The sequence below is a fragment of the Falco rusticolus genome, chromosome 7 (genome assembly GCF_015220075.1).
Source record: "Falco rusticolus isolate bFalRus1 chromosome 7, bFalRus1.pri, whole genome shotgun sequence".
Lineage (NCBI taxonomy): Eukaryota > Metazoa > Chordata > Aves > Falconiformes > Falconidae > Falco > Falco rusticolus.
Window position 1 is genome coordinate 53,930,474 of NC_051193.1, and position 22,234 is coordinate 53,952,707.

The 22,234-nt window shown below is 38.7% G+C and overlaps 2 protein-coding genes across 2 annotated transcripts in view; one reads left to right on the forward strand and one right to left on the reverse strand.

Annotated features, from left to right (window-relative positions):
- Window positions 1-350: 350 nt before the first annotated feature.
- On the forward strand, window positions 351-3,777 carry SRP14 (signal recognition particle 14). Its single transcript, XM_037393465.1, has 5 exons — window positions 351-436; window positions 767-839; window positions 1,210-1,322; window positions 2,484-2,516; window positions 2,885-3,777. Exons 1-5 carry the CDS (start codon window positions 413-415, stop codon window positions 2,972-2,974), a joined length of 333 nt encoding a protein of 110 aa, XP_037249362.1. The 5' UTR covers window positions 351-412; the 3' UTR covers window positions 2,975-3,777.
- Window positions 3,778-4,480: 703 nt separating this feature from the next.
- Window positions 4,481-22,234, reverse strand: part of EIF2AK4 (eukaryotic translation initiation factor 2 alpha kinase 4) — a 37,505-nt gene continuing 19,751 nt past the window's right edge. Inside the window, exons 22-39 of the mRNA XM_037393464.1 lie at window positions 21,537-21,612; window positions 19,866-19,987; window positions 18,587-18,636; window positions 18,325-18,493; window positions 17,713-17,829; window positions 16,930-16,995; window positions 16,212-16,382; window positions 15,492-15,626; window positions 15,239-15,346; window positions 14,354-14,482; window positions 12,677-12,763; window positions 11,244-11,356; window positions 9,692-9,750; window positions 8,465-8,562; window positions 8,037-8,105; window positions 7,432-7,476; window positions 6,210-6,334; window positions 4,481-5,000 (exon numbers count right to left, since the gene is read on the reverse strand). Coding sequence (XP_037249361.1) covers window positions 4,946-5,000; window positions 6,210-6,334; window positions 7,432-7,476; window positions 8,037-8,105; window positions 8,465-8,562; window positions 9,692-9,750; window positions 11,244-11,356; window positions 12,677-12,763; window positions 14,354-14,482; window positions 15,239-15,346; window positions 15,492-15,626; window positions 16,212-16,382; window positions 16,930-16,995; window positions 17,713-17,829; window positions 18,325-18,493; window positions 18,587-18,636; window positions 19,866-19,987; window positions 21,537-21,612 — 1,794 coding nt within the window. The 3' untranslated portion in view covers window positions 4,481-4,945. The remainder of the gene's footprint in view (window positions 5,001-6,209; window positions 6,335-7,431; window positions 7,477-8,036; window positions 8,106-8,464; window positions 8,563-9,691; window positions 9,751-11,243; window positions 11,357-12,676; window positions 12,764-14,353; window positions 14,483-15,238; window positions 15,347-15,491; window positions 15,627-16,211; window positions 16,383-16,929; window positions 16,996-17,712; window positions 17,830-18,324; window positions 18,494-18,586; window positions 18,637-19,865; window positions 19,988-21,536; window positions 21,613-22,234) is intronic.

The window sequence follows — 22,234 nt, forward strand, 5'->3', positions numbered from 1 at the left end:
CGCTGCTGCGAGGCGGCCCGTGAGAGGGGCTGAGACCGCCGCTGCGCTCCCGCGTATTGCGCGGGGAACGCCCCGCACCACGCCCGCCACCGGGGGTGCGAGGCGGCAGGGAGGGGGAAGGGGCGTGTGACGGCGGCACCCAGGGCCGGCCCTTCTCGCCGGCCGGCCCCGCGCCCCGGATCGGGCACCGGCCGGGCCCCGAGGCCACGCCCCCACCCGCCTCGGGCCGCTGGCGGTGGCGGCGCGGGGCTGACGTGGCGCTCCCCCGCGGGGCGGAGCCTCGCCGCCGCGCCCCGCCCCCGCCGCGCGCCGTCCGCCCCGCCCTGCCCCTTGGCGCGTGCGCGGGCCCGCCTCGTGCCCTGGCGCGCGTGCGCGCTTGCCTGCGCGCGGCGCTTCCGGGCGGCGGGGCAGGATGGTGCTGCTGGAGAGCGAGCAGGTGCGGCCGCGCGGCCGGGCTCGGGGCCGCTCTCCCCCGCCGCCGGGACAGGGCGGCCCCGCAGAGCCGCGGCCCCCCTCGCCCGCCCCGGCGGCGAGCATCGCCGTACCCGGCGGGCGGAAGCGCTGGGGCCGTGGCGGGCCTGGGGGGTTCAGGCCGCGTTGTCCGGAGTCAGCAGCGCGGGCCGCCCGTGGGTGGGACCCGTGCCGTGCCGCCCCGGCCGGGGGAAGATGGGCGCTGCTGGCCGGAGGGGCCGGGGGAAGAACGGGGTGCCCCTGCGATGCCCCTGTGGCGGCCTCCGGCTCAGCACGGGGTCTCTCTCTCTTGCAGTTCCTGACGGAGCTTACCAGGCTTTTTCAGAAGTGCAGGACTTCGGGGAGCGTTTTCATAACGCTGAAGAAATGTAAGTTGTCAGCCCGTGACTGGGTTGAGGAGGCTGTGCCGCCAAACCGAGCTGGCGCGTTGCTGGCACGTACATTAAAAGCCAGGTGCCCTGTGCTGCAGCCTGGTGTGCATTTAAAACCGTGCCGTTGAAGCAAGTGGTTCGGGGCAAGGATTTACATTTTTTTTCCTGGCAGATGTAGTTTATGGAACTGGTCCTTTTGCGGTTACAGGGAAGGGGCTCTGGGAACAATGTGTGCAATGTCACATCAGGCAGCCTTGAATTTCAAGGTGTTTTACAGACCTCATAAGCAATTTTGAACATCTCATGTCAGGAGGCATCTGGTGGTTTTAGTGAAACACGAATAAATGTTCTCTGTCTTTCCATACAGATGATGGCCGAACAAAACCAGTCCCGCGGAAAGGCCACGCAGAAAGTTTTGAACCAGCAGACAATAAGTGTCTTCTGAGAGCAACTGATGGAAAGAAGAAAATCAGCACAGTGGTAAGTGACAACTTTGGGTTAGAAAGATTAGTGGCCCTACTTATATTTTTATTTCATATCTTTATTTAATGTCCCATATTTTAAGTGAAATGTGTCTTTATATTAATTTCATGAGAACTGACCTTTTAATTCCAGAAAAACCATATGGTAGCTAAACACAGCTGAAGCTGGGATGCTGAAGTATTGCCCTTACCTGAAATCTTAACGCTCACACTCAGCATTACAGCTGGGACAATAGTTCATAGTTTTGCTCTGTAAGCTGGAATCCATTTCAGAATGGTGATGTGGGACAGCAGAAAGCAACTCTGCTTGTTTCAGCAACCTTGGCTGTTGTGTTTTGAGTCAGGTGAAATTGTTTGGAGGGAAAAGGGGAAACTGCTTCTATAGAGACATGGGCAGGAGGATGCAGGGCAAATAAGGAACCTGCAGTATGAGGACAAATGGTGTGGCTTGAGGAGAAGAAAGGTCTTGCACGTGTACACTTAAGACTCGGGTGACAAGTACTTTCCTGTAGACCTTGATGGAGTTATTGAATGTTCTTACAACCCAGGGAAGAACTGAATGTTCCCAGACTCTGAAACAGTAGGAACAGGATCCTTGTTTGCTGGCAAGAATGTGTAGGTGCGGGTAGACTCTTTTAAGCCTTGATTTTGCTTAGCATACCTATTTTTTTCTCTACAGAGCTGTTAGTATTTCAGGAAATGTTAAGTAGAAATTGAAAACCTGATGTGTATTTATTTGGAATGAGAGATTGGGAAAGGCTTTAGCTGACTTCAGCTGTCCTCTGTGATGTAACCCAAGGAAAAACGTTTCTTTGAGAAATAGTTGAAGAGAATCTGGGCTGCAACATTTTTATGGCCCTACAAGTAAATAAAACCTTCCTTAGAATGTTTCTTGCCATTCTTCCCATGGGAAAACACACAGAGTTAGGACAAACGGCCTCCAGAGGATTTTGTTAAATACGGAATGTTTTCAGTTTTCTGAATCAGTGAAGTCCTATGACATGTCAGTACAGCCTACCTACCACTTCATGTGATTGAGTTGATCCAGCTGCTGTTAAAACTTAGACTTGATGGTCACTGGTGGGTAAACACATACTGATACTTGGTCTGTAATAGAAACCAGTGTTTCCTTGGTTAACCTCCAGTATTATTTTTGTAGGTGAGCTCAAAGGAAGTAAATAAATTCCAGATGGTAAGTTTTGTGTGCCTTCTATCTTCCTTTTCTGGAGGTACTGGGGAGTGGTCAGTGGTCAGTAGGAAGCACTGGACAGCTGTGAATGGGTTGATTCAGTACTGAACTGCCATACAGATTAACCTTAAACTATCCATCTATCTCTATTTGTGGGGGGAAATAAATAAATAAATAAATCCCACTGTATTTTATCTGACTTTTTGTGTTGATTTAGAAACACTAGTTACAGCCTACACTTGGAAAGAGCATGATTCATTCTCTAACTGAGAAAATGCGGGTATCTATCCATAAGCAATATGCAAAATGTTATCTCTAGTATATCATTACTTAAGTATGTGTTCTTTTAATGGTTCCAATTGTTGTTTCAGGCATATTCAAATTTGCTGAGAGCTAACATGGATGGCTTGAAGAAAAAAGACAAGAAAAGCAAAAACAAGAAGAGTAAAGCAACACAGTGACAGAACGTGTCCTGCCATCACTGTAACAGACTTTGACCCTTGCTCAAAGCAAAGTCCATTTCTTTTTGAGTTACCACTTGTCTTTGGCTTTCCTTCCAGCAGGATACTGGGATGTGATCAGTACTTGTGTTTAAACTGAGAGCAGAAGATGCTTTCTGTGGATTCTTACATGGCAGGAGTATTTACAGGGTTATACCGAAATAGCTTTACACTCAGCTGCCAACTAGTTTTGTACTTTTACTGATGTTTGTTTTGTATTATACAAGTGGGCAGTGTAAAACCTGTTTGGGGGGTAACACAAGGTGAAGAGAAATGCACTATACCAGGAGCAAACCAAGACTGGAGCAGGAGTCTGGTGACAGGTGTTCAGTTTTACAGATAAGCCGCAGTAGTGCTAGGGAAAATGGGTGCCAATGTATTATCAGGAACAGCAGCTTTCCTGTTTCTTAGTTTGAGGGAGGTGTCTATGTGATGCAGTGCGGATACCCCTAAGGCAGCCAGCACAGCATGTGAGCTTTTACAGAGCTAGGCAGCTGTGTCCTTGTTCCACTGGCTGCTCCAGCTGCGCTGACCCTGGCTCAGGATGGGGGGAGGGCAGGACTCTGCATCATGTTCCCTTCAGACAGGGCTTGAAAATTTTTAGCTTGTGTTACCTAAACTTTTTTTTTTTTTAAAGCTTCATCCTTCAGTATATTCAGGGATCTGAATTTCCCCATACTTCACATCTTAAAGTAGCTCCTTTGTATGAGCAGATGTAAAAGGTGAATACTTAATTGTTCCTATTAAACACAATAAGAAATGCATTTGGTTGCAATGACTGATGTGACTTGTCTTGGTGAACTGCTAGCAATGGTGTGGTTATTTGTGCCTTTGCTTCCCCTGATGCTGCTTCCTGTGGTGGTGGAACAATTCACAGTTCAGAGAAGTTACTGAGTTTGTTTTTAGTTACCTCTTTACATATTTTAACTTTTCTCATAGTAAAGAGGGGGGCAAAGGGCAGAATAGAAGTAGGTATTAATGCAGTAGTAAGCCTGCAGCACTAAAGGCAGTCATTTGAGTTGAAGAAACAGAAGGTAGCCAGGAGGGAGGGAGGGTAAACACCAGTGTATTTTCTTTTCTGCATATTCACTTGAGTATTTTGATTAGGTTGATGTGAAATAACTATGGCTGCTGGAACTTACCTTCAGATTTGCTCAGCTTTTCCTGATTAGCTTCAAGAAGATCATGGGAATTTTACCATTATTACTATGGCTTTAAGTTCAAACTTAAGCCAACAATGCATGTGAGGAGAGCAGTCTTAGGTTTAGGTCCTTTCCTGTACCAGTCTTACTTCATCTCCCAGGAAGCCTCTGCTTGACTTGAATGCAAAAGCAGAGGCAGGACAAGCACAGGCAGGCAGCCAGGCTTGCAGCGACTGTCTCAGCTTGAAATCTACCATCTTTTAATCACTGTATAAAACAGTAGGTTTAAAAAAGCAAAGCAAACCAAACACAAACCACAAAAAGCTTGTAACAGGTATTTCAAGAAGGCGCAGTAGCCAAACCTTTTATTACACAAAACCCCTTCTTCAAAAAAGTTTAAAACTGTGTTACAGTTGAAGATAAATTATCCTCTAATCCTTGAGCTGAGTTTCTCATTTCAGTACTACTGTTGCATGTTGACGTAAAAGGCATTCTGAAACTATTTTTAAAAAAAAGTTTTACACCTGCACAGCTGGTAATCTCTTTCTTGGCATAAGGGAAAGAATTACATTATAATACATATCTGTGGCGGTAGTCAGACATTCCTGAATTGTCTATAAAACACATTTCCACTTTGACATAAATTTACAGTTTCATATTACACATAAAATTCAATATGGACATGTAAAAAGGCATTAGTTGCCTGTCTTGCATTGCAGCTCTTTGAAATTCCTTTTGACAAAAACACTGTTCCTATTATACAAGCATTCCATAAAAGCTGCTTTAAGCACTAAAACAAAACCTTGTATTCATCTGGGTAACTGTACAGGATAAGTGCAGGAACCCTGCAGAAGGAAGGAAAAGAGAATTTTTAAACTTTGAAACTAGGTTCAAAAGCTACAATGTCTGTCGCAAATCTTGGCAACAAGCTAACTGCAAAGATTAAGCAGAAAAGCAGGAAGTTTTAGTGCCTTTGGCTGTGACTGCAGTTTTCCCCTTTACCTAGCCTGTTCAGTTTTTATTCAGTGATCTGAAGGCTTACGGCTAAGCAGTGCTCTGTGTGCAGGTGTCAAACGGGAAAGGAAGACGCTGTCAGGGACTGCATCATGCTCACACCCAACATTGTATGGAATATTATCTGTATGTAGTAATTGGGTTCTGTCGCTCAGAGCCTTGCAAGCCACAGGAAGAAAAAACCCACTTCACTTGCTATTTAGTTGTGTTAGTAAACATAACTGAAACTGAAGCAATTTTGCTGCATCTCTAAGAAAAAGGAATCGGTCAATTTTTAGACTCATTTAAATGCTAAGTACCTTCAAGCTGAACATAGGTTTTAGAAAACATACTACCAATGAAACCCACAATAGGACATAAATATCCAGCTCTCACTTAACTGTACCAGTACATGCAACAGCTGAAAATCTGAGGCTTAAAACTGGATGTGCCCAGACTCTGTGTTTCAGCCTTGCCAGAATCCAATAAGGACACTACAAGCCAAACAAATGTTTTTGTTTAGAAAGTAGAAATGGGCTTCACTGTACATGTTGAGAGAGCATACACTGTGTCTGCTTAAAGCTGGGTAGTCTGTCAGCTGTGCCAGATTCCCATCAAATTCCTTCAGAGCAGGAGGAATTAAATGCATCTGAGTTTTACAATGCAAGCTGAGTCCCTCCCATGAGAAAAGAGGGTTGTTCTTCTCTATATAGCATATATAGAATAGCAGTATACCTCAATATATGTAGTTGTTTGCTATTCGGTGTTATGAACAAAGCAGCAAGTGAGCACAGTGGGAGTACATTTTAGAATTTTTTGTAAAGGCTTGTAAAAATGAAGAATTTACATGGCCAAGAATTTACGATTTACTACAAGTGATGATTACACGACCAGTAATCTCTTCCCATAGTACTCAGGGAACTATATACATTTCCTGAATATTTCTGTTTTCCTCAGGGAGAGGGAAAGGGGAGGACAAATTAAAACCAGCTTATTTAGTCAAGTTTGAAAGCATAACTGAGGTGTTTTATGTACCACTTGTAAGAGCTTAACAAATTTACCTCTTTTCCATTTTGATACTGTAAATTTCATCACAAATTGCTTGCAAGTATGAACATCTCTGTTTTGGCCATCGTGACATCAGTTGTCTCACGGTAGCATCAAAGGCTTGTCTATCTCCATCAAACTAAGAAAAAAAAAAATGACAAGAGGCTATGATACAGTCTTACATTCTCTCATGAAGGAAATACTTCTCCCAATTGGATTCAGTTTTCTGAACACTGTGTAATGTTCATGTTCCTTTAATTAAAAAGGTTTCAAACAAAATTCACGTAACATGCAACTTGATTTTGTTAGAATTTTTTAAAGAAAATGTATTAACAATTTAGTGATCAGTTTCTTAACACAGGTGATTTAACGATAAAAAGGTGTAAGCAACAAAGAGGACTCTACCCGGTTTGCAATGCTGAACAGAATATGAGAACCGTGGTATAACGGTGGTCAAAAAGCTGATTGTGTGTCTTAGTTTATCACCTTTAATAAATAAATAATCTCTGTCATTTGGATAGACTGGATAAACTTAAATATTTTGGAAATATCTTCAAATGTTTCACTGGGGTCTGACTACCAGACTAGCACTGCTTCAGAGCAGCAAATGAAAGGTATGAAAGTGCTAAACCCACTTTCAGGGAGGATGCCATTCCTCTTCTTTTGTGGGGTGGGGAGATAACCCTCTCACTAGTAAAATATCCGGACTTTAAAGCTACTACTGTCACTGGAAGAAAGAAGAGACCTTTGTCTTTGGTGGGTTTTTCCCCCTCACATCTAGCAGTTTGAGTTGGTAAAGGTGTCATACCCCTTTTTATCTTGGCTTCGCTGGAAACGTTTCAGCTACTGTACTTGAAACAACTGCCTCTGTATTTTGGGTCTTCCTTCATTAACAGCTTCAAGAAACAACTTCATTGAAACCACTGTTAATGCTTACTGGTTTCTGAAAGCGAGCAGTAAGACAATTTCAGTTAACTGCTCTTGGGAAAAAGCACAGAGCTTTGTATTAGGAGTTTCTAATGGTGTCTTGTGTAACTTGGGCATTTGACAAAAAGATTTTTCTAGCCTCAGTCAAGCTTCTTGGGTAAAAAAAATCCTTTCAAGTTTTAAAACCTAATTCAAACTCCTTGAAGGACAAAACCTACGATGGGTGAATTTTAAATTCCACTTCATTAGGAACAGAATTTATCATCTATTGTTCAATTAAAGTTTCAGTGACAATACTGAATTGCTTACCTCTAATGATAAGAAGTGTATCACAGTTGCTTTTGGCAGATCTACCTGTAAAAACATAATCAAGAAATCAATACTTAACAGTTCTTCAGTTCGCCAGCTGGGTATTCGCTATACTGAAGGGAGACGGACTTTTTTATTTCCAAAGAAGCACTTGTGCTGACAGAACTGGGAATTTACCAAGGTTTTAAACAAACTGTTCATGACAGATTCCATTACGGAAAGTTCCAAATGGACGTAGGCAAATAGCCAGTATGTTTCCTGAAAAGCATCCACCGTTTTAAAAGTCCTTTGTGACATGGTCAGTGAAGTCTAAAAGCTATGTACAAACAAAAGCTGTGTTAGTTGAAATGTAAGAGCAAGTCTAGCAGGAACAAGTTATTAAGTCTACCATAGTAGTTAGCATAAGTACAGCTTAAGAATTTACACAATTCGAGATACTTTTCAAGTATTAAAGAAACATGCCATGGGTCTTATTTAACCAGAAGTCTGGCTCACTTGGTATCTCTAAAGCGATTCTATTGCCAGTAGCTTGTTCTAGATAGCAACTGCATCTTCCAATTTAATTAAGAATTTGAAATTTATTCAGGCTTCTGCCAAATACTTACTGCTAAAATCTCAATCTCATTTGTTTTCTGTTGCAGGCTAGAAACAAATGTCTGAAGTCTTGTTTGTACCTGGCAACAAAAGATGAGCGAAAGTAAACTACACTGCTTCTGTGACACAGGTTGGGAACACTTATTTTGTATTTCATAGATGATGAGAACAGAAGAGGCTGTTTACACACTTCACCTAATAAAATAAGACTCTAATATGTATGTACAATGACAGCTCAGCCACAATGTCACAGATAATCCCCAAGATCTAAAAAAAAGGTGGTCTTTGCCTTCAACCTTTTGTGTTGTTCATAGTCTATTCTATGAATAAAGAACAAACAGGATATATTTGTTTAAGTTAGGAGACAGGGAAAATACGATTTCTACCATTCCTTAACTTTTAAGAATCACTTCTTAATACTTATTTGATGTGTGTATACCTGAATTTCTTGACGACGCCTAGCACTGGCAGATAATTTTTCAGGAGTCATAACACTAACATTAGGCACTACAAGAGGTCCATGGGATTCAAATACACCTAAAATGCAAATATACAGTTTTAGATTATATTCTTTCCTTATACAAAAAGCAGGAAGAAACAGAAAATTCATAGATATTAATAAGCTAAGATCTGTATAGTACAGGGTTCAAAAAGCTGCTAACAAACTCTGAAGTCAATCAAATCGATAGGACAGTGAAAACATGTTCATGTAAATTCTCAAATGCTCACTTATGGCTATGAAAGACTGGTTGGTAAGACAAAGAAATCTGGTATTTTATATCAACATTCCCTGAAACTAATAAAAGGTTCCAAACGGCTTGCAGAATTTTAGAGGAATGCAGCATACCTAGTATCAAAACAAGAAAAAGTGATTACAAGAATGAGGGAACTGTTTAATGCTCAGTCCCACAGCAGAGTCAATGACAAAACAAACAATAAACCCCAGTCCTCAGCTTCCCCAAATAACAATAATTAAAGTGTGAAATGGCTTGTTTTGAAATCTGGATTGTCACTTCTGTTATCACACACACAAGAACAACCCCCCCAAACCCCCAGTTAAGCACGGCCACCTCACTCACCGATCACCACACACTCTATCAGTACTTCAAATAATTATCCAAAAAGCCAAACTTTATCCACACAACAAGTACTTAACATTATTCTTTATATACAAACTTCTATTATCAGATTAAGGAGTGGAAATCTGTAGCTAGAAATGTAAAGGCATTTTCATGTGAAGAAAAAAAAAAAATCTTAGTAGAACAGTAGGTCAATGTACATGGGTCTCAACACTGTAACAATCACAGACCACGTCACTTTGATGAAAAATTACATTTAGTTTCTCCTCAGTTAGGAAATCTTCATGGTTTTTTCCTTTTCCACCCTCCTGAATCACTACAGTGCATTAAAGCTTGAATGTGAATATTCTGTCTATAGATCCGACCACTTGTTTCGTTAGTTTGGAAAAAATGTCATGTTCAGATTGCTTAGAATAACATTTGAGATTAGGAGGAAGTGTCTCTAACGAGAGGCACTGCTAGAAAACATTTTCTTGCTCTGTCTTTGGTAATACTTCTAAAGTTTATGTTCCAGCAATATTTTCTTATAAAGTAGTTTCTAAGCAGAAAGAGAAACAGTTTTTGTGCTGTAACTAGAGACTACATACCTGAAATATTAGTAAATGATCCCTTCTGATTTGGTACTGAAAGATTATCTGAGGTTTCTCTAAAAATAAACGAAGACAGTTAGGGAAACATATTTACAATAACAAAGAGATACTGTAATAAGACACAGTTTCAGATTATTATACAAACATACTTATTTTATTCCAACAGAGAAATTTATGGATACTTCCCAGCACCTATCTGCAGATTAAGTTCTGTTCTGGAACAGACAGGAAACCCTGCAAAATTACATTACAAAATCAGATCTAGAAGCAATCTTTATGCTTCCTATGGATACAAAAAAAATGTACTCCCTCATCACGCAAGCGTGATTCAGATCCTAATACTAGAATACATTATGAGAATATTCTCTCTATATTATTAATCTGCAACTTCTTACAGGTTTCAGTGAGATAATACTAAAGTACCACAGTAATATTTATACTTCAGATCACACAGATTCAAAGAATCTTTCAATAGCAAGTTTGGAACCCTTTCCATATTCAGGATTAATTAACAAAGAAATCAGGATCTAGAAATAAGGTTAACTGTTAGAAAGAATGATTTTCTTTCACAGCTTCTAATAGATCCTGTAGGTCTGTCATAAAACATATGAGAATCAGGTTAGTTGCCAAGTTAAATGCCAAGACTGGCTGAGGCCAGAAAAAGGAGAAGGAAGAGGCGGATCACAGCAGATGTTAACCACCTGCACAAACTACTGCTCAAGTTAAGCATTTCCCAGCTTAACAGTTTCCTTTGTTGTTAAGTCTATTCAGAAGTACTATGGATGTCAAATATGTCAAGTTTCTGAATTCTGGATTGTGTGACCAGACCATACTTGTTCCTGCTGCCAGTACATGCGTACACATATATGTACACATGTATTATTTATAGATGTGTGTACAATTATGTATTTACAGAGGGATATGTGTGAGTAACAGCTATCCTGCTTATGCACACAGGTGGCACTGTGGCCTCTCCTATGATTTCCATACTAGTTTCTGTTGGTGACAATAAATAGTAATTTCAAAGACAGGATGATTGGGTGTTGCTGTGTACCTGAAGTCTTTGCCAGGTGTTACTTTCACTTGTGACAGCCAAAGTGTACTGGTGTGCTGCAGTTACGTCTTCATTTCTGCCATATCAACAATGCCTCAGAATGAAAGGGATCTGCCGCTTTAGTTCTTTGATTACACATGAGTGTAATAGACTTCTGGTCAGTAACAGGGACTTTGCAGGCAGTCCTGCCACGCAAACAGTACTGGTGTTTTAGTAGCATTTGAGCCGAATAACTGCATGGCCTTTTAATCTATGAAGCACTATGGATATTTGAATATAACAACAGCTAGGGAAATCACTCCGTCTTAATCTCAGTAAAATTCTATAACCAAGCCTTTTGCTTTCTTTTCCCCTCCAAAGAAATTCAGCAAAGCTCTTACTCTTTATAAAATAAAATTGAGGTTTAACTAGGCACATCTTAAAATTACTTCATTAAAACAAATATACATTCACTTCTGACTTTGACTATTCAGGTTGACATGTTATGCTACTTACCTACTACACCTTTCGTCACAGATTTTAGTTTTCAATTTCTGGATCAGGTGATCTACTAAGTCAGATTCTAAAATCCTTTTCTCCGTCTGTCTGTCTTTCTCAAAGGATTTCACCTATGATGTAGTTCAGTGGTTCTTGTTAATTCTTAAAATGGCATATGAATAAACTTATCAAATTTAATCAAAACCAAACTGGATCATACCCATTAACAGTGAAACAGTCAAAGGTTTCTATCATTATTCTTCCTTCTTCAAAGGAAGCTATCATCATTACCAATCAATCACTACCAATTAAATATCAAATATTTTTTTCCCCAACTGATTTTCTCTGCATTCCCAAAGCTTAAACTAGCTTGGCTACTTGTATTTAATATGTGATAATTATTTTTTTTTAACAGAATGGTTTGTAGATGCAAATACCATATTAGTAATAGCATATATGGGTTTGGGCTTTGTTTCTTTTAGTGAGTAGGAATTTTGTTAGAATAAGGCTTGCCTTTCAGTTTGCAGGAGTTAGATTCAAACATTGAAAACTTAAAAGTATCTGCTCCATCTTTACTGGCAAGAGATTAGTCACTAACAATACCATTTGCCTCATTGGCGTGTTCTTTGTTTGTTTCGCTTCAATAAAGCCATATTTAAAAGAACACTCTGTAAAGTCTTATGGAAGACATTGATATATTGTATTCTCATAATCAAAATCTACTTGTTCATACAGTTATTAGCCAACTCTGTTACAATGACAAGGAGAGTGAAAAAACAAAGCAAAAAATATTTTATATACATTGGCTAGGTAAGTAACATGGCCACGCCAGATGCTGTCATATGGTTAGGGTTTTTTCAGTCAAATGATGACTCTTTATTCAAAGAGTAACGATCTTTTTCCTAATGATCCAGAATGAAGTTTTAACTTCTAAAAGGGCACCAGAACCACAGGCTGTGGAGCACAGACGGCATTGTGACACAGTCCAGTCTTTCCACCCTAGCTTACAGAGATGAGGAGTGTGGTTCAGACTCTGCCTGTTTGAACTACATTGATTGTTTTAGATTTAGGTTTTAATTATACTTGTTTTGTAACATGGAAAGCTGCCAACTGGAAAGATCACCAAGTCAACTAATTAATTTTGTAGGTTCAAAGAAATCAGAAACAAGAGAAACCTTTTTCTATGTAAAGACATCAATGACAAAGTTAAGCATTGTTTGCACTAATTTTTGGACTGTGCTAGAAGAAGGGAGGCCTGTGAATAAGTGTTACAGAGGAATAAAAAGCAGGCTTCTCCAGAAGAACTTTCTATGACAGCAACTGAATTCAATTACTTAAATTTATTTAATTGAAAACAACCATGGTCTTTTTTTTTTTTTTTTTTAAAAAAAGGTAGAACAACAGATTATGAATCTGAAACATCATCAAGTATCCTCTGGTCCCACACTTACCTTCACGTGACTTCCTTCTTTATCAGACACAAGAGCCACATATGTAATCCCAGAGCATCTGCAGTATTCCTGCAGTTCTTCCTGGGACTAAAATGGGAACAGGGGAAGGGGAATGGGACAGACATTTGACAGATTATGAAATGATCACTTAAGTAATCAAAGTCTCCTATCCTTAAACTAACTTGAAATACAGCAATTAAACTAATTATATAAGCTTCCAAGAAGAAAGCTTTAAGTAGTCCAGGTGGTGAAATTTTGTTATGCGTCCACCTAATGCTCCTTAAAATCCGAGATCTGTCTAAGTCTACACGAGACAGAGAATGCCTAGTCCTGCAGTCCTGGATCCAGCTAGCCCTTCCATGTGCCAACTAGAAGAGCAACATCTAGATAACTGTGAAAACGTGCCGTGTAACATCAAACAAACAGTTAACACCCCACTGTCTGCAACTTTCAGCAATAGCTCGGTTCTGCATGACTGGTACCCATCATGAAAGCTGACTGCAGCTAGGTTTCACGTAAACCTGAGGCTGACTTACGTCACTCTCAGTGCTGAGCTTGCTATGGGGCTCTTAGCTTGCTATGGGATCTCAGCAGTGGGTTGCAGGACAGCATTAGACAGAGGCAAGAGCTACCCAAATCTTCATTCTTTAAGAATCGCAAGAAGAGAACCCAGGGTGATCATAGGAAAAGCATAATCTGGATTTTTTTAAATTCTGAGCAACTGAAACTGTTGGAAAAGTTATTGCAAAGGATTACAAAAAAGTTGGGGCAATTAAGTAAGCGAGCTCAAAATGTCCTGCAGCAGAACTCAGAATGAGCAACTGCACAGTGTTTCTTTTTGTTAGTCACCAGCTGGCATACTTAAAAGGTGAACCGGTCACACTCCTCAGGTAACTGTTACCACTATGAAGAGGGACTTCAGCATTGCTGTGTGGCTCACTACTCCAGTCAAATGATTGCAGCTCAAGCTCTGCTTGGTTTCAACTGGAGAAAAAAGGGCACAACTTATCTTGCCACTTTCCCTCTTATCACACATCTCACCAGGGACTACATGGGGACCCCACAGCCCGTCTAGTAGCTCAGTTGACTAAACTGTTTTTCTAACAATAGAATGATGTCAGTATTCCCTCTGTATCTGATAGCCTTCAGCTATCTAGATACATTTAAAAGTTGGTGCTACTGTTCCATTCCAGATGTGCCCCTTATTAAGGGCTGAATCATTAATTCAGGAATCCTACTTGCAGCCCTCACCGAAAGAAAAATATATTGCCTTACTGGTAGAAAATATGCTTCTGCTTTGAAGCATCCTCACTTCACTTAATTGGAGCTAACTGGCCTTGTTTTAAACTCATTATGTGACTTCCCCCTTGATTTCAATAGGCCTTGGACTCCACACTCTGTGTACAACTGGGGATGGTCACTTAATTCCTCTGTGCTCTGAGGAATGCATAAAGATCCTCCATCACACTAAAATACTCTGGGAGGTAGAGAGGAAGAGTGCTGCAAGGCCAGTGAGACTTTCTTAACATTGCAGGTGCTGAACGGCACCCTACATGCTCAGTTCTGTAAGTCTGTAACTCAGTAAAAAATAGAAAAAAATTAAAAAAAGGATGGTCTCAGGTTGCACTAATCTTAGCAAACAGTAATATAGTTAACACCCAGAGACGGAAATTCTACCTGGGACCAGTCATACATTATTTCGGCTGGAATTCCTGCAGTCCAGAGTTTCTGAACAATATTGATAGCTCTACCCATTGACATCTGACCAACACTTACAACCAGCAGGTCACATGAGCTGACAGAAACCTGAAGGGAAAGTAAAAACAAGGGGGACAGCATTAGCCACAAGACCACCTTTTCCCCCTTCAGAAGGCAGTTACAGTAACAAAGAAGGATGAATATACCACTGTTTTTCAAAATTCATCAAGCTGGAAAAAGGGGTTAGATCCACATCTTTTTAGAGCTATAATCTACCTAAGCATGTTTCAAAGTCACTAAAGCTTAACCTTTGGCAAAAAGCATCTGTACTGTCTCAGCCTGCAAAGTATCCTAGCCTATTCTGTTCTTTCCTTCCCACGCTGCTTTGCATTGCTAATTCTTATAAAGCAAAGTTAATAAAATACACATGCCACAACCAAGTGAAACTGTGTCACACTGTACAAAGTAGTCCATTTTCTTAAGCTTCCTTCCATCCTCATCTTCTATTTATAAAGGGAGAAATGGCAGCAGCAAAGTAACACTCACTAAATATCTACAGTTGTACTCTTCCATCTGAAACAATCCACAGGCTGAGAAAAATGTCCCATTTAAATTAAAAATAAAACAGTATAAGCCTGAAGATCCTCTCTTCCCCTAATTCTTACTCTACTAAATAATTCTGTGTAGAGAAACACAGAAGCAAACAGGTCATCCTGACATTTGCGGTCTATTTCAGTATGGTATTATTTTGGAACACATCTGACCATCTTATTTTTTGCCCATCTGTGGCTATTGTTAGGTTACTGAACTGTCTGGAGTAAACAAACAAACAAAACCTCCCACCTCCCAAAACCCCAGACTTACAAAATCCTCCACACTGGAAACAGCAGCAGTTATTTTATCTATAGCTATGCTGACTCCAACAGCTGAAGGAACCGGTCCTACCGTCTGTGGCCCTCTGAATTGTGGAATCTCAAAACAAAACAAAAAGAAAGTAGAAGACCCATATAGTTATCTCTGCAAAATGTCAAAAAGGTTTTTAATTTTTTCATGATTTAAAAAAAACCCCAACAAACAAAACCACACCTAAATGCATGGAAAAGATATGGGCACATACCAGATGATCATATCTGCCCCCTGCAGCAAGAATTTCAGGTACAGTTCTTTGCCTTCTTTTGATGTATGCTATAAACTGAAAGATAACACCATTGTGCTGCTGTATTTTGTAAACTAGCCCCAGATTTATAGAAACCTGTAAAATAAAAATGAATATGTGTACAAGACTGTTGCCAGTACTACTGGTTAATGTAATTAATTTCCTATTAGCAATATGGATGGAAAACACTGTTCTCACATAAGGAAGACATATGGAAACACCCCCTTACCTCCAAAAATCTAAAACAGAAATGATACTTTAATCTTAAAGCATCTCAACAGACCTACAGCACAAGACCCAAACAGCAAGCCTCAAAGAAGGTAGAGCAGGGGAGGCTTTTAGTAGTCACCAGTTTTCTGCATTTTTAAAGTACTTCTAGTTTGTTTCAAAATTTTACAAATTGTTTATGCTTTAGGTAATGCCTTCAATCCTGGTTGTGGGGGAAAGTCTGTGTGTCATTAGACATTAATTAAGCCAGAGACTTCTGACTGGAAAAGGTCTTATTCTTAAAATGAGTCTTCAAACAAATAAAACCAAACATCAATGCCAGTATTATTATCTGCCATCAAAAGACATTCTGATGTGCTTTTTCTATTCTAAAATATTACTTTGTTGCCCAGCAAATTATAAGGCCCAGAAGTCTATAAATCCATTAAGTTATTCACAGAGTATTTTACAAACCTGAAGTTTTATTCCAAGTTGCTTTAACAGACCAATGATTTCCTCTAAATCCTTCATGCCATGCTTCAACAGCTGAGTGACACCTGGCTTCTGTTTTATTGTTGTGTTTAAAAATGCAAATACATTACTTGCTTCTCCTTTCTGCTCAATGAATCTGTACAATCGAGAAAGCTAAAACCAAAAAAAAATATCTGTAAGTAGCACCACTGACAGTGGTCATAAATAGGTCACATCTAAAAAAATGAAAAAGATTTGACTCGGTGTGAGTAAAATACCTGCTTTTTTCCGCTTGTTTTGCCTAGCGGCCTTTTTTTACCTAGTGAGCTGAGCAAAGGAATGGCCAGGTAAGAGTATGATCAGGGTGTCCAAATGTTAACCTGAACTCCTTATGCGCATTCATCAATATTTGTAGACAATTTTTTAAAGAAGTTTCTCTCAGTTTGTTTTACTAAATACCACTGTGCAGTATTCTACTTACCCTTTGTTTCTATAGTCTGAAAAATACGTTTAAAAGAAAGAAACTTGGACAATTGCAATTCTGACTCCCAGAAAGAACAAAGAACAAAATCAGACCACTTCCAGGCAGACTGATCTATTTCTAACAGTAGATGTAACAATTTATTTTTCTTACTCTGGTTGATTAAATCACAAAGTAAATAAAGTATTACTGACTTATGGCAAGTTACAGGGAAATTAACACTGAATTAAAATTACTTACACAATTTGATGAGAGAGAAAGATTACAGAATTTGGCTTCTACTTCTCTTTTAGTTAGCTTTTCAGTCTACAAGAGAAAGATTCAAATGTATTCAACAATTCAAGTTACCAAAAAAAATAAATTACTATTGCCGAGAAGAATTAAAACACAACTTTCCAATACCTTTAATTAAAGGCTGCATTTACAAACTGCAATAATACTGTAAAAGAACAAAAACAATAAATAACACATTTTCCACCAATCTTGTAGGAAGGCCATATTTGGCTTGGTTTCATGACACAACAAAATCTATAAAAATACTAACTTTGTTAAAAAGCACTTCATAAATACTGAAACGTTTAATTTTTTGTTTATTAATTTACATAAAGGAAATAAAAAAGACATTTTGTTGGGATTTAAGTACTACCTTAATTATTCAAATTGATTTCATCTATTTTCTCTGCTTATAAGGTATAAAAGATGAACATGATATTAAGATTTTAAAGTTTTTATTGAATAGCCTAGCAGTTCTTAATTATGCATATGAATAATTCTCTCATAAACACACATTTAAGAATAATCTTAAAACATCCCAATCCAGAAGTAACAGAAAAGTAATTCATCTAAGTTTACAGTCCAAAGATAGCCAGCTTTTTTTATATATCAACAGGATATTCCTGGCTATGCTGGCAATGAGACAGCATCTTTGCCCACTGCTGTATTTGCACATATGGAGATGGCTCCATAAAATAAGATACTTTACAGTGACGATTACAGAGATCAGATTAATAACTAACATCTTACCACAGCATCACACAGAATGACGTAGACTTGATTGAGTTTATCCTCTGGTATCCCACAGTGCAGAAGTATAGCTTTCAGTAAGGCAGTATGGTTCAAGTAAATACTGTAATTTCTTTCCTAATGAAGGGTAAAGAAAAAAGGAAGGAAATAAGGAAAGAAGGAAGAAAAGAAAAAAAGAAAAAAAAAAAGTTTTACTTGGATGCCATTTTGCTTTAAAAAGAAAAAGTTTCCTAAACATTTAATAGTTCAAAGGTAGCTTCAGACCTCTCCTTCCACCACTTACCTTCTATCTACAACTAAAGAATGGTAAGGCCTGTCCCATTCTACAATCATCACTTGCCCGACAGAAGACAGATATCATTTCAATGGCACTGGAAGGATTCAATTAATATTTCCTTTGCCCACAAACCTATGCTTCGTTTGAAGTTTAACTACAGAATGTATTTTTGATATAAATGACAGTGTTCTATAACTGACTGTCACTAAAACGTTAAAACAGTTCTGTACTTGTTAAGGTTAAAGGAACTATCCTCTTTAAACACATCAGACTAAATACTTAGATTAAAATTTTAGGACTGAAGAGAGAACAAAGGGGATGATTAGCAAATCTACCTGCAGCACTGAAAACTCTTGAATGATTTCTGAAATGGCATAAATTGTTTCTGCTATAGGCAAAAAGCTATTTCCAGTAGACGTAATGATGTCAAATGCACATTCTAGGAGTTCTTTGGGATGACAGCGGTCTAATTTCCGAGGTCTGAAAACTCGCTCTATACAGTATCTAAAGGAAACATTGAAGAACATATCAGCATCTTCAGTGGTCACCGTCATAAAGCATGGCATCTGTGCAAAACATTATCTCCATGTCCCTTACCTTTTCAAATTTGATATGTTATTTCTAGCTACAAATCTTGCAAAAGGAATCTGAAAAACAAAAATCCATGAACACTGTTGAAACAAAACATTCACTTTAACTATGCTCTGAAACTGGAGATTAGTAACTATCATGCAGTAACATCTGTACTCTCACATATGTAATGGTGCCTTAAATATCTGCCATACCCAAGCAGCATTAATCCAATCACCCTTGCTGCACGCTTTCACTAAAAACATCCCCCTGCCAAGTTCTTAGAAAGGCTTGGAGAGGGACACAAGGACCTTTCATAATTGCCCTAACACATCCAAAATGCATCATAAATTGACTATGAGTGTATTAAAATGTACAAGCAGGTATTTTGCTGTTTACATAAAGATAATAAAGGAGTATTTTTAAAAACAAATCTTTGGTCAACACATTTTTCCAAAACAAGTAATTCCAAAAGAAAGATCAATTTTGTAAATCCTGCACAAGTCCTCAATTGTGAATCATATTGTATAGCTTGATGTTATAAATGCAAAGGAAAAATAAGTCAAACTGACCTTAAATTAGTGAAATGGAATACAAAACATCAGGTTCTCTAACCATCAATAATTAAAAAAAACCAACAATCAAACCCAAAAAACTTAAAGCATTTAGATGTTAAATTTAAGTGCAAGGTAATTTAATTAGGCCAACTTTGCACACAATTGGGTATTATAGAGGAATCCCAGACAGTAAAATGTTAACTGTGCAAACAGCAATTCCTTTCACGAGTACAATGACCCCTGATACCTGTTTGAGAAACATAAAACTGGACCGACCGTTACCCACATACTCTATAAAATAGACATATAAATATGAAAGGGGTAGGAATGTTAGAATTTTCACTGGTTATTGAAAAAGTCTTATCTCTTATATAAGCAAGAAAAAAGCCCACCAACAAACCAAAAAAACCCCAACCCCAAACCCCTGCAGTGAGATCTATCACATGTACAATATGGCATTATTTTCATCTATGTTAAAAAAAAAAGGGGGTGGGGGGGCAGGAGGTAAAAAAAAACAAAACAAAAAAAAAAGAGAGGAAAAAATAAAGAGGATAAAAAAGTCTGTTTCCACCCTGAGACCAGGAGTACAGCCCTAAGGAACAAAGGAACAGCCACTGAAAGATACACTACTTCAGCAATCAGAAGTAGTACAAAGCTAAACCAAATTTGTGACCACTGAATCAAAAGTTATCTACAAACACCACAGCACTCTTCAAACCCAGCTTTGCCTGTGAGATGATACTACTTACTCTGAGGTCATAAGGAAGCATTACTAGCATCCCACTGTGATCCATGAAATATGAAGCTTCATTATGTTCATATAACTTTTTATTTCTGGGCATTAGCAGTGGAGTATGCAGCTTGATAGCTCCTGCACAAAACCAGTAAATACTGTTATCTCCCATTTCAGAAGTAACATCTGCTTTTTACAAGCTCATGAACAACTTTGCAGGGCATGATCATCTCAATCAATACCTTTTAAAAATTATGTTACTTTAAGTGTCCTCAACAGACTTTCTTCTTCCACCATTTAGAGAAAGCCATCAAACAAACTTTTATGTTCTGTCTTGCACTCTTGGGCTCAGTAGGCAGCCCACAGAGAAACAGAGTGTCTTTCACAACAGCATGCATACGAAACTAAGGTAAGAAACTCTGCACATACCAGTAGTACTGTTTTGGTCTAGAGGCACTTCCATAGAGAACAAGTATTGCTGAGATTAGCAGAATCTTGAAACAGAGGATGCAGCCTGAAACGTTCATGGCTCACTTTGAAACCTCATAAATACCTCTTTTCCAGCTATATTTTGCAACCATTCATCCGTATGAATCCAATCTTCATTGAAGCCTTACTATTAACAACAGCATCACTGAAATACACTTTCCTGTTTAAAATTCTCTACTGATTCTCCAATAGTTATTTCATTATAGTTTTACTCACATCTTCTATTAGATTTCAACAGAAACCCTTTTAAATCGGGGACAAAAAAAAGTCCCAAATACAGGGACATGCTTCAATCTAATAGAAAAAAATATATAACTAAACACCCCCTTTTCTTCCAAAAGAATGAAAATATTTCTATCTCTGAAATGATGACGCATTCCAAAGTCTGTCATGCTTTAAATGGGGGTAGGGTGTGTAACTTCTCCTTACTTGACTTCACATTGCTCACTTCCTCATTCTTTTGTATTGCCAAACCCTGATCATGCTTAATCAGATTATATTAGGAAATCTCCCACTTTATATTTTAAAATTGTCTATTTTTACGTAAAATAGTATCCTGAACACCTATAAAACAATACAATTTATAACATTTCAAATGTGATTGTGGATGTATAAATTTTCTTCCTCTCTTAATAACTCATTTTAAGCAAATACTATTACTAATGACTGGACAGAGTCCTGGAAAGAAAAAACATCAAAGAATAGCCACCATGACACCTGCTCTGGCTCAAGAAGTTCCTTAACAGCAAATCATTGCCATGAGCAGTACCACTGAAAATACCACTATACACTTGCTCTGTTTCCATGCTCGCTCTTAGGCTATTCCCATTCTCGCTGTGTCCAAAGATAGGTTACCGTACTACATGGATGCTTGGTCTTTCACTATAGAGCCACCCTTATATTCAGATCTAGATTCTACATAACACTCCCTCTAAAAGCTCATACAGAATTATCATAAAAAGCAAATACATTTGGAGGTGTAATTAAGATTTTCACTTTTTTTTCTGTAGAAAACGTAAATAATTTTGATTTGCAGTTATCAGCTATTACTGGAATGATGAAATAACAGCAAAAAAACAACGTAAAACTTCAAGTGACATGTAACTACTGAATGTACTTTCTAACTCATGTGATAGCAGTAAAACTATTCCATTCAATCATGAAAAATGAAACAAATTACTTTTGTAAACACACCCACCGTGTCTTTTAAATATCCGGCTGACAATCTCACATACATGCTGCTGTATCTTGGCTGCCCAAATAGAAAAACTACCCTGAAACCATCACAAATAAAAAGTACATATATAATTCATATGCGATGAACACTCCATGTAATATAGGCGATCATTCCCTGTAATATAGGCAATAAGCATTCTCCTATCTCGTCCAAATATAATAAATTGTAACACTTACAGAGCAAAAAAGTAACTACAGCTACAAAAAGCATTATTGTACTGTGTTATCTTGTATTTCTTTAGCTTTAGAAAGATTTAAGAGTTCAGAAACTGAGAAGGATTACTTCGATTGCCATGATAAGAAAGGGGAAAAAAATGGCTTGAGGCAACACATTCTGCTGGCAATCAGATGCAAGTAACATTAGTTTGACAGAAATTCAGGGTAAAGAAACTGATCATCTGGACACAAGCTTAAAGTTTTAGCTGCCACAATCAAACACTGCTTGTTTCTTCACTGAAGAATGAATTTAAGGCTCATATGGGAAGTGGTTATTCAAGCCCACGCAGTACAGGTTGTAGCTTTAAATGGGAACTAATGTGAAGGTTAATCTTAAGAGGTAATGCAATTCTCTCAAACATGTTAAAGAGTTTACCCCTATAAACATTTTTTTAACATGAAAACAGGATAAAAAAACCCCACACATCCCTTAAACACCTACAA